Source organism: Pseudonaja textilis, chromosome 1 (genome assembly GCF_049901715.1).
Source record: "Pseudonaja textilis isolate UNSWEBS1 chromosome 1, rPseTex1.2, whole genome shotgun sequence".
Lineage (NCBI taxonomy): Eukaryota > Metazoa > Chordata > Lepidosauria > Squamata > Elapidae > Pseudonaja > Pseudonaja textilis.
In genome coordinates, this window is record NC_141990.1 from 331,405,763 (window position 1) to 331,418,430 (window position 12,668).

General features: G+C 38.9%; 1 protein-coding gene and 1 long non-coding RNA gene across 3 annotated transcripts in view; one reads left to right on the forward strand and one right to left on the reverse strand.

Moving 5' to 3' along the window:
- The window catches only part of ARHGEF18 (Rho/Rac guanine nucleotide exchange factor 18), a 70,542-nt gene that overhangs the window by 21,218 nt on the left and 36,656 nt on the right, over positions 1-12,668 (forward strand). For both annotated transcript variants that reach the window (XM_026698856.2, XM_087922845.1), the window contains exon 11: positions 12,457-12,524. In XM_026698856.2, the coding sequence (XP_026554641.2) occupies positions 12,457-12,524 (68 nt within the window). The remainder of the gene's footprint in view (positions 1-12,456; positions 12,525-12,668) is intronic.
- On the reverse strand, positions 4,676-7,509 carry LOC148128418 (uncharacterized). Its single transcript, XR_015741335.1, has 3 exons — positions 7,284-7,509; positions 5,478-5,530; positions 4,676-5,176 (listed from the first exon to the last, which is right to left on the reverse strand). It is a non-coding gene; the product is annotated as an uncharacterized LOC148128418 (long non-coding RNA).

Genomic DNA, 12,668 nt, shown 5'->3' on the forward strand with positions numbered 1-12,668 from the left:
TCAATTTAATTAGAAGAGTGTATACATACACTATATATATACATAACAATTATATATATATAATTATATAATTATATTATGTAAAACATATATATATATATATATATATATATATATATATATATATATATATATATATACACACACACACACACACACACACACACACACACACACACACACACATAACTAGTAAAACTTTTTGAATTTATTTTAAATAATGTTCTAGTCAGCTACAATAATGTACCATAGTATTTCCTTTTAATTTTGTTTTGTTCTCTGTTTAGGCTACAAATAATGTAGGCAAGAAAGTTAAAAGATAATAATTACATGTAAAATTGCATTCAAATCCGATCTTGAGAAATACTTCCTGCATGAAAATCAGACAGCAATATCATTAACTATGATTAATAAAAATAATAGATGATTAATATGGTAACAAGGCAGTAGTCTCTTAGTGAATTAGACCAGCATACTGCAATTGCAATAGTATAATTGCCTCAATTACATGAAGCAACAGAATCAACTAAGTCATTTTAAAGATGATCAAGTTTTGATAGAAATTGTGTTCTATTATAGACATGTATATTATCATCTTCAGTTAGACAAAGTAAATAGTTAGTTATGCAGCCCAAAATCAGCAATTTTACATCTATACTCTTACGCATAACTTGTTTTATATTTTATAGTACTACTCCTTGTATTACTTTAAATTTCCTTAAAGGTTCTCATCAGATCCCCACAAAGCCTTTAAGCTCTTTCCCTGTCCCTCTTGGAGAAGTTGGGTATCATGCTTTGCTCCCCGAAAATCTCATGTGATGGAAACTGGAAGGCTAAAAAAAAAGATCTGAAAGGAGAAATTAAACCATATGTACATTTTATTTCGTTATCTCCGCTACCAAAAAAAAAAAAAAAAAGCCATGGAAAAATAGCTTTCTTCTTCCAAGGGTGCCCGACATAAAAAAAAACCTAATGACTGGTGGATACTTAAACTCCTTAAATTAAATGTTTAACCTTTAATGATAAATTACACCGATAAAAAATGTATTATCTTAACCACAAGAGAGACAACCCCCTCCAAGATTAGAGAGACGCGGTTACCAAGGCAACCAGTTTTTGGGCGAGAAGCGTAGGGAATCGGTATCTCGCGATATCTTGCAGTTGACCCCTTTTATTTTTGGAGTTCGCCTGAAGGGGCGGGGCTGGGAGTTCAGCCAGAAGGCGGGGAGTTTAAAAAGCCTAGTTTTAGAAAGCCTCGCTCGAAATCTCGCGAGATCTTTTAGGCGGAGGCGGAGCCAGCAGGTAACTTTCTACCTTTTTTATATCGCGGGATTTGGTTTTCTCACGCCGCCCGAGATGTCCTGTAAGGCTCCTCTTCTTGTTTCATCCCAGCAACAACCTCACCGCCTTCTCTCTCCCCTTGAAGGCCTGGGTCGAAGGGTATGACTGGAGTTGTGTGGAGAATTGGAATCTCGCGGGCTTTAAACAGGTCTCGCGATATGTCTAGCTGATTCTCTGGGGGGGCGGGGCCAAAGAGGAAGCGCCTCAGTGAGGAGGCGAAGCCGAGCCGGGCCTCTTGGGGGAAATAGGAGGAGGACTTTCAACATCTGCCGCCGAGGACAACAATCCTACAGGGTAGGCTGGCCCCAAAGAGGAGGCGAGGTGTCGTTTGATGATGTCAGAGGTCAGTATGAGCCACCCTTAACCCCACTCACCTCTTTGTACTGGGTGAAGGGAGGCTTCTCGCGGAGACCTTGGGAACCTGACACTGCTTCATGTGTGTATCTCCGTTTTGACTTGAGAAAAAAGGTTGCGTGCACGTATGATGTGCTAGAGGAATATAAAGCAGGTTGTCATTCGGAAGACTTTGTGCAATTGGTTGCTGGACCTCTTTAAAAACAATTGCCTTGAGCCACAACAAGTAGACTATAAACCAAGAGCCCATGGTTTTTGCAAGTAAATTAACATTTCCGTTTTAAAAGAGAATATCTGGTGTGAAAATTACTAAAGGAATCAGGAGAATCCCTTCCTGTTGCAGCATCAGAGACAAATTGGCCCAATGGATGGGCAATCTTGATTTGATATAAAATGCCTTTATATCAGGAGTACCCAAACTTAACAACTTTTAAGACTTGTGGACTTTAAATCCCAGAATTCTCCAGCCAGCATAGCATAGCTGGCTGGAGAATTCTGGGAGTTGAAGTCTACTAGTTTTAAAGTGGCCAAGTTTGGGGACCTCTGCTTTATATATGTTAAGTGATGGAGTACTTTTTCCAAGATAGGACAGCAGCATACTTGAAAAGGTCTTGGGGTTTTAAAAAATGAAATGTTCTTCTCTGAGTGTCACTGTGAGAAGATACTGATCCAATCCTAACAATTTAAGGCTATTCAATTCATTATCTGACTTGTGTAATTAGGTAGGATGGCTCTTACTTCCCAGAGAGTCAGTATAGTTGGAATGACAGTGGGATTCAATAGTCTGATTCAGCATAGGGAAGTTCTATGTACTATATTTTAAGAGAATTGTCATATTCAGTCATCTTGCATCTCCAGTTAAACAACAAATGGGATTGTGCAGTAGTGTTTTAAAATAGATGTAAATTACCGGTTGTTGTATGAGCCTTGTACAAGAAAATCCCAAAGCACCAGCAGAGTATTTTCCCCCTTATCAATGAAAAGGTCATAGCATGAGCTATTTTTAAAGTCTATTGAAAAATTCCTTCATTCTATGACTGAATAGAATGGAAAAGAAATCACTATAGATTTGGGATCTTAGAAAAAGGGAACTGTACCAATAGAATGGAATATATATATATGTGTGTGTGGTGTGTGTGTGTGTATATATATATATATATATATATATATATATATATATATATATACACACACACACACACACACACACACACACACACACACATACATGCACAGTGTTGAAGTGTGGTGCTCTTCAGTGCAAGAAAGGAATGGGGCTTGCGCTATAGGAGCTTGCCTTCTCAGTGTTGATGGCAGTGTTATTTCTGGTAGCTATTTCTGGCCAACACTAAATAATCCCCTTTCAAGATTTTATTGACTACCATTTTTAATAGCTTCTTATATTTAGTGGCTTTCTAAATGTTTTATTACAATTATTTAAATATTCAGTTTGGATTGCTCATATATTGCCATGAAGGTTTTGGCAGAAGGGAAGTATTAAAATTGTCACAGTAATAATAAACTGAAAAGGAAAGGTGGTGCTGCTATTGGTTGATTGGCCCAGCAATTCTATCCTGCAGTTAAATTGAATGATAGGTGTTAGTGGATAGGTAGCTGCTACAGTAGTGCAAAGCTGAACAGATTGAATACATTTTCAACCTGGGAGGAGATGAAAACAACCCACTGAGAAAATATTCAAAAGGTACACAAATACCCATAGCCAGAACATCCATGGTTGTGTTGCCAAAGACCTTTAGTCTGCAGCTGTACTATTACTGTATGTATATACAAAACCAATGGTAATTGGGTTCATACTTTTTTGCAGTAAGCATATTCACTAACACCTGAATACCTCAAGATATTTCCCCGTCATCATAACTTTGAAAACAGGCTTTCTGATTTCCTTATGGTAATCATATCTGAAAACTATGTAGAAAGGAAAAGCAGGAATAAGCACTACAAACTCTTATAATCCTCTGAGCAGATAGCTTGCTTGTAGTTCTCTTGGGTTCTATTAAGAGAGGGAAATATGTCTACGGAGATTCTCAATCATCCAAGTCATGGTTGCCCAAAAGTTGTTTTTCCAAGAGACAACTGGACTTGCTTGATTTTTCCCCCTTGAAAACGTTTTGTTTCTCAGCCAAAAAGCTTCTTGGATGAGAAGCAAAATGTTTCCAAGGGAAAATACCAAGAAAATCCAGTTGCCTTTTTGGAAAAGTACCTTTGGTACAAGAGAAGGAAAGGCTTTCCTGTTGCAAGTTCCACTGGTAGACGTGCAAAAATATGTTTGCCTAGCCTCTCCCCTTTCCCTACTCATTCAGTAGAAGCTCTTGGAACTTAAACATATACAGCAAGTTTAACAGCTGCTTCCTGTTAGACTCTGCCATAAGAACAAGATGGCACGTGTATATCTTTTGGAAGTCTTGATATCAGTTGATGTACATCAAGGTCTTAAAGATACAAATCCCTTAGTTGAAGTGAGGGTAGAAAAATGGCAGGAAGGGGAAGAGCATATAGCAGTACAGTAGTCTTTCATTAGCGGCAACAGCACTGAAAAAACTGACTTATGACAATTTTTCACACAACCATTGCAGCATCCCCATGATCATGTGATCAAAATTCAGATGCTTAGCAGCTGGCATGTATTTATGACAGTTGCACTGTCCCCGGCCCATGCAATCATTTTGAGACCTCCTGACAAGCAAAGTCAGTGGTAGATTCAGATTCACTTAACCACCATGTTACTAACTTAACAACTGCAATGGTTCACTTAACAACTGTGGCAAGAAAGGTAAAATGGAACAAGGCTTGCTTAACAAATGTCAGCAACAGAAATTTTGGGCTCAATTGTCATAGCTTAGGACCACTTGTATATGAAGACCCAGTTGCAACTGCAGCTGCTAAAATTACTGTGGAAAAACGTGTTATTTTAATTCTGGGATAAAAGTTAAGTGTATTACAAGTAAATAAATCTTGCTGCCATGTTTTTCCTTGTATTCTTCAATCTATTTCTCTCACAATGGGGAAGTCATCTAATCTGTCCTCTGATATTCTGCAGCAATGGTGGAAAGATTCAAACTCCATTCAGGTTTTCTGAGAAAAGACTAAGCCAGATCTTCAGTGATTCCTTTTTGTAACTTGAGAAGCCAGAAAAATGAATCCCTATTGCTGTTTCCCCTCCAAAAAAGCCAACCCCTCTCATATGGCAAAATCAAGGCCAATATTAAACAGAAATATTTGGATTGCTAAAATGAAAGACCTGTGGGATTCCTTTGATACAGCAGATATGCAGGTACAATGTCTCATAGCAGCAGTTCTTTAGTAACACCTTTCCCTTTTGGGTGATTGACTTGTCTGGTTGCCAATTTCATGAAGTAATAGGTATGATTGATTGATCTTTTGGTTATAGGGATAGATCTTTGGAACTTGAATTATATGTGGATATGGAATAGCAATAGTCCGAAAGCTGCAGGAAGTCAGCCTGTAAAGAACAGAAGAGAGAGAAATGTGAGGTCATAAGCAATGATAGTTTATGATTCCTTGACTTAGTTTATGAGAGTAAGAAAGGAAATAGAATGGAATTTTTTTAAAAAATCCTGCAACCAGAATGCTACATTCCTGAAGGTTTTCTTCAGGCTTTGGCACCTTAAAGAAATTTAATCATGACATTTCTTCCACTGGAATTCCATTGTGCAGTAGTTGCACCGAGTAACTGCTCAGTATATCTGAATTATTATTCTGCTAAATATTACCTGGATACAGGGGCAGTGTATATGACCTACCTTTTACTAATACTAGAGAGCATGTCTGTGTATGAATGAATGCTTCTCCTGACCTGTTGGGGAAAGGAATAGTGCATCATTCAGAACAGGCATGATATTTTCACAAGATTTGGGAAAACATGGAATCTATCTCAGCAACATTTTACAACAAACATTTCTCTCTTCCCTTGCTTAGGATCCTGCTTCCTGTTTTCTTCAGTTCTCTGGGTGAAATTAACAACTTGGGTGAAAAAGCAAACTGTCTGTTTTCAGTTTTCAGTTCAAGGCAGCAGCACATTAGTACAGTGTAGGTTGTGGAAAATATTTGGTTTTTCACAAAATGGTCCTATTTTGTGAATGGTGTACCCTTTTCTATGTATAAGTTCTAAATGTGCTTCAGGAGTCAACAAAAGGAGAATTTATGCATTTTAAGTAGTTTTGATGTCAAACTGCATTCTTGTGGACAGTGTTCTTCCAGAGATGGAGAGAAACTCATGCTAAGTACTTTAAACTATGATCTTCTTGGACAAGGCTTAAGTTATAGTGGTGATTGCATGCTATGTTTGGATCCTGAGCTGTGTTACAGAGTACTGCATGCTATCTCTTGATTATAACTGTCTCTAATTTGTCCTTCCTTCAGTTGAGTTTAATGGAAAGCATTATTTGAATCAGGATTACTGTTGATGACTGTGAGCTTCCATTGCCTGTCAGCTGCTGGAACTAAACTGTGGTATCTAATTAAATAAGGTCCTAACCCAGCTAAGGTGTTTAGTACAAAAGGTAAATTGCTGAAAGGTTCTCCCAAAGAGAAATAGTGAAATGATTACCTGCATTACCATGTAATTGCCTTGAGCAAGAATCAATTAGAGAGGGGGGGAGAGAGAGACAGACAGACAGGACTAATTTAGCATTGGGCATAAGATTTATTATTTTGTGACACTGTAATTTGTTGTGGGTTTATTTGCAACGTGAGTCTTATGGGGCAGCTTAAGGATAACTTTTCTGAGATATCTGGGAAGCTTTTCGTATGTAGGCAATGATAAGGTGTTAAAACAGGAATATTGAGTTGGTATGGAGGGAGATATTTTGAAAATTGTCCCTGGGCCTTATTTGTTAAGATAGGTTTAAGAGTTTGTTATGGAGGGGTGCCCAGCAGCAAGTTGATTTTCCAAGCCAATGTGATATGGTGATCAAAAATGCTGGGTTAGGATTTGGAGAAGTGTGGGTTCACATCCAACTTCATCTATTGTCACTTTTGGTGACTCGGGTCATTCTTTCAGAATGTTATAATAGGTTTGCTGAGGTATGAAAAGAGATCCTAATGTAAGCTGTCTGGAGCTCTCAGATATAAATATATTGAAAAATAATAATAGAGTTTTCCCCTTCTGCTGTCAGGCATCCTGTAAGATTAGATGAGCTGTTATGCACTGGGGTCAGAACATTGAAATCCAGTTACCTGTGACTCATTCAGCCACAAACTTTGCATAGGAAGCTGTGCCACAACTAGACCAGTATTTGAGCTTTAACTTTTGGTTCACCTGGAAATGGAGACATTTGCCCTGGCACACCCTGTTTTTCCCCCAGCATGCCTTTCAGGCCGAGAAGCTTTCATGCCTGTTAATCTCACTTTATAAACATGCCCTCCCAGTGTTTATACAACAGGAATGAGATAGATACCAGGGAAAGCCTGTGTAGAAAATCTCTCTCTCTCAACCCCCCCCCCAAAACATGCTTGTGTAAAGAGCCCGAGGCTGCTCTTTAAGAAGGTTGAGAAAGAAAGGCTATGCAAACATGCAAACAGTCAAATTAGAAGGATCCATGTCTCACCTTACCATCCCACTCAAATAACCAGGATTACTGCATGTCAGGTGAAATAGGAAAGAGATATCTAAAAGTCTTTCTGTTTGATGAGTCTGGTGCTTGATATTTCTCAGATTGAAAGCTTTTTAAGGATTCTTTCTCCTGCATTGTCCTCCGTCTACAAAATAATTTGTGTTTAGAGAGGAGGTGAGTGTAAGGTGGCTGAAAAAAAGAGACTGCACCTAATAGCCAGGTTGAACTTTGAGATCTGGTTCTATTTATCATTTATTTACCATCTAAATTTCTAGAGCTGCCCATTTGTCAATAATGCTGGGCAGGTTACAAGGATTAAAAAGAAAAAGAAAAAAATGTACTACAGGGAGTCCTTAACTTATGGCTACAATTTAGACCAGAATTTCCATTGCTAAGCAAGGCTGTGATTAAGTGAATGGGAAACCTTTTCTCTCTCTCCCCCCCCCCCACCCCCAGATTTTATGATCTCTTTTGCCATGGTTGTTAAGTGGAATCACAAAGTTATTAAGTGAATCTGGCTTCCACCCTTGACTTTGCTTGTCAGAAGCTAACTGGAAAGATTGCAAGTGGTGATTACATGACCTTGGACACTGCAATCATAGTAAGAACATGGTGGTTTGCCAGCATCCAAATTTTGATTGTGTGACTGTTGGGATGCTGCAATAATTGGTTATAAGTCCCCCTCCTCCTTTTTTTTTAACACCACCAAAAGTTGAATATATTGTTTTTAACCTTCATTTAAAAGAGGTTGTGATATGTTGCAATGCTGTTACGTTTCTAACAGAGTGATTTTGTGTTAGTGTATGGGTCCAGCTCATACATAAAGGTAAGATAAGCAGTTGTTAAAGTTTGAGGAAGTAGGCTAGGGTTTGCTGCAGGTTCAGTTCTGTGGCTTGTTGCTTTGGAAATTGCTTCTGGATTTTGTGCTTGGGATGAAAAAGATATGAAACTTTGATTTTGGTTTTGCTGATGAGATGTTTGTTGTTGTAGAAATGGCTAGTATATATATCACTGTATAAAAGTAAAATTTGAAGGTAATGTTATTATCTTCTACTGTTCTAAAGAGTCAGAAGTCAATGCTTTTTTCTTGTTTTTTCCCCCTCTACTCCACATTTTTTCTTCTTTCCTTTTTTTCTCCCTCAGTTTTCCCAATTTTTTATTTTCCTTTGTATTTTATTTTCTGATAAATCATAAAATTTTTCAAAGACAGCTTTGACTTGCTGTTAGCAGGACCAGCTAAAGAAACCAAGAATTTTCTGTCCTTTAAAAAAATTAACAGATAATCAGAGTTGGAAGGGACCTTGTAGTCCACCCCCATCCCCCCACCCCCCGCCCAAGCGGGAGATCCTACACCATTTCTGACAAATGGCAGTCCAATCTCCTCTTGAAAGTCTCAAGTGATGATGCTCCCACAACTTCCGAGGGCAAGCTTAGTTGATTGTTCTCACTTACAGAAAGTTTCTCCTTATTTCCTCCTTGTTCAGTTTCCATCTATTGTTTCTTGTCTGGCCTACAGGCGCTTTAGAAAATAGATTGACCCCTTCCTCTCTGTGGCAGCCCCTCACAAAAAAAGTGTTACATCTGATTTTGTTTCTTCATGAGCCCAAAACAAATTCTCAATTATAATTCTGTTATATTAAAAGAACAATTATCCTTTGAACATAAGGCTAAACAAACATAATGCTAAACAAAGTGAATGTGTACATGCTTATTTCCTTAATCCTTGATTAAGGAAGGTTGGGTGGATGTAGTATGATAAGTGTTTTTAAAATGCTGCATAGTTATGGGGGTACTCTTTATGAGATATAAATATGTGTCCCTTTAGAGATCTTAATTTGGTTTTTTTCTAGCTTCTGCTGACAAAGAGAGAGATCCTTAAATATATTTTGGTCCCAATAACCTGTTTTTTAAAAACAGTTGTTAAATGAATCACTGGAGCTGTTAAGTTAGTAACACAATTGTTAGGTGATTCTGACTTCCCCATTAATTTTGCTTGTCAGAAGATTGCAAAATGATCACCTGACACCCCCTCCATACACACACTGCAGTTGTCGTAAATATGAAACAGTTGCCAAGTGATCGAATTTTGAACACGTGACCATGCAGATGCTGCAATGGTTGTAAATGTGAAAAACGGTCACAAGTCACTTTTTTCAGTGCCGTTGTAGCTTTGAACAGTCGCTAAATGAATGGTTATAAATCAAGGATTACCTGCATTCATTTCAATACACCACATCTGAAATTATAAACCCTAGCAATAGGCTTTCAGAGGCTTTTCTTGTGGACTGGAATAAACCCAAGGGACAAATTTCAGGTGTGAGTTTGTTTGGGGGTTTTTTTTGGTCAAGCTGTTTTGACATGTATGATAAAGTCCCCGCCTTCAGTGCTGCAGGAGCTGGAAAATTATCACAAATGTTGGGACTTTGGTTTCAGAATCCCCGTGGCTGCTGTGCAAATTTCCCTTTGAAACAATTCAGGAGGCAGGCAGAACAGAGCTTTGAGACAAGACCGGTTGGTTTCTGCTTTTCAGCATTTCCACTTCCTAGATACTTCAAATACCTTTCAGGGGAGGTCACTCTAGTTATTTTTGTTCCTGGTGTCTCGTTCTGTACTTCTTTCAAGTCATTTTCCTGGCTGTCTGGGTCAGAAGTAGAAGCTGAAGGAGAAGTTATTGGGAAGAGAAGTTGACGGACCTCTACTCTGGGAGACATTTGAAGACTTAGGTTGCCTGGCAGGCCTTGAGAGGTTGTGCTTCAGCTGCCATTCGGTCTTTCTGTTGCCGCTTCAGCTCTTTACAGGATCTCACCTGTGTGCTCAGCGCTGTAGCACAGTAGAAGTGAACGGTCAGATACGGATCTCAAAGGGTTTCGATGAGGGGCAGAGGACGAGGAAGAATACAGGCAGTCCCCAATATATGGCCACAATTGAGCCCAACTTTTCTGTTGTCAAGTGAGAGATTTGTTAAGTCAATTTTGTCCCATTTTACAATCTATCTTATCGTAACTGTGACAAATGGTCACAAGTCACTTTTTTCAGGGATGTTGCAATTCTGAACAGTCACTAAACAAACTGTGGTAAGTCGAGGACTACCTGTTTAAGTGATATGTGATAAAGTTGGATTTCAGCCCAAAGAGAAGGCAACATAAAATGACTATTTTTGTGAAAGGATTTAAAGGAAGTGTAAGAAAGGTGGTGTCCACAGAGTCCATTCCGGGCAAATTCTGGTATTTCCTTCAGCAGGCGGTGCAGTGTCACCTAATAAGTGCTGTCATTATTGAACTAAGGGGTGGAACAGCAGCTTTACATATTGATAGTTCATGGTGGGGAGGAATGAAGACTTTTTCCATGGCTGTAACCAGGTGCTTTTGCTTACATTGCTTCCAGGTGTGTAAATGTCTAGTTGCTTAACGTCTTGGGGGCAAGGAAAATTTTCCTCCAAGCAGAAATCACTCAGAAGCAGCTTTTAATTTTCTCTTATGCTTGCACAAAAATGATGATCTCAGCCAGATAAGGTTTTTTTTTTAAAAAAAAAAAAAAATCAGGTGCTGTACATTTTCCCTCTATTCAAATAGCTCCGGAGTAGGGGACGCTCTTGAGTTTAGCAGAAATCTTTGCTTCCTGGTGCTGCGGCCCAAACAATTCTGCTAACAAAGCTGAGTCTTAAGTTGTTCACTTCTTAGCCAGTTCAGCCTGTTTGTTGCAAGGACACGGTGTGCGGTTTCTGGAGTGTGAAAGGGCTGCCGTTTACGGGGCTGTATCTTGTGTGAATTATGTAATCTGGTTCAATTTGTCTTGGAAACTGTAGCCTCCGAACTTGACGTCTATTGCAGGAGAGGGCGGTATTCGGCCAGCGTTTGGCAACTGAGCAAATCCAGAGAAGCAAAAACCAACTTTAGCTGTGTTAAAGGCAGTGGTTCCTAACAGGATATGTGTGTATCTGGATCATTCTAGTTCTATATGGATTGGTCTTGAACATCGAGGTTAGGAACTTTGCTTCAAAATTTGTCAATCTGTGGTCTGGAAAAGTCCTTTTATTTATCTGCCCTGCAGACTGGGTATTCAATTGCCAGTGACAGCAGAGTTAGTATCGGGGTGTAATATTGTTCAGACAATGCATAAACTATTTCAGGTGGCCTTTTGCAGTCTTGCCAACCCCACTCCCGCCGCTTCTACTGCTGCTCCTTGCTGCTCCTTGTTCAGCATGAAAACTAGGGGAGAGAGCTCACTTGACATCATGCTACAACAACCAACAGCATTTTGTGATAATTCCAGCCCCTTATAGAAGTTTGAAAAGACACGTTTTGAGTACTGGTGAAGCACCAATTTTACATGGAGGAGATCCTAGTTTTAAACTCTGGTATTTCCAAATAAATTGCTTGACTTAGATTAGCGGCGAACTACAATTAGTGGGAATGAGTTGGAAGGACCCATGGTCTGGATCCAGTCTAGAACAGTTTCATGTGTTTAGAAGAATACTTCAATAGGTAAGAATGTGTGTTAAAAGAATTCTGCTGATCGCCTTACAGTGTAGTATAGCAATAGAATTTAAGACTTATATACTGCTTTATATAAGTCTTTTATAGCCCTCTCTAAGCGGTGTATATGTATTGAAGGAGGGTTTGGGCTAATTGGTTGGAGGGAGATGAGCTTTCCTGACTAGTTACTCTTTAATGATGGGGATGATGTTATCCATTCAGTCGTGCCTGACTCTTGGCAATTCTATGGGCCTGGTCTCTCCACCTCTTCCGATCTTGCACTACTACTTTGAGTTTTTCTACTCTCTGGCTGGTGTCAACTTTGATGGTGTACTCTTTAATAGGGCTGTGCAAAGGAACAAAGGTCATTTGGGCACACAGGGTGTTCCTGTGACAGGTGTAACTCTTTAAAGCAAGCTATATCTTCATTTGGGATTGAATGGTTACCTGATCCTAAAAAATGACTATGGGAAAAGATGTCTGAGGATTTGCAACACATTTTAACATGCATATCTGTAAGTGCAGCCCATGGAAGCATCCTATTGGTTTGCATGTGCCATATTGGTGTTTTTCCTGTAGGACTATCATTCTATAATCTTTTAAAGATACTGTTGACCTTAGGGTAATCACATATGAGTATCAGTGAACATATATGAAAAATGATCCCAATTTTCTTTTTCTTTCCTCTTCAGATTGTGCAGTAAATGTTCACAAAAACTGCAAGAATCTCCTGCCTGAATGCGGCAACAGCAGATTCAAGGTAAATTGTGCCATCTGACTCATACACACACATTTATTTACTTCTGTAGCATTTTTATTTCTTATAGCTCAAAGTGGTTCACAATACAGATAAAAATTAGACAAGCAGCCTAGGTCTATAATTTATATTGAAGTGTTTCATAAT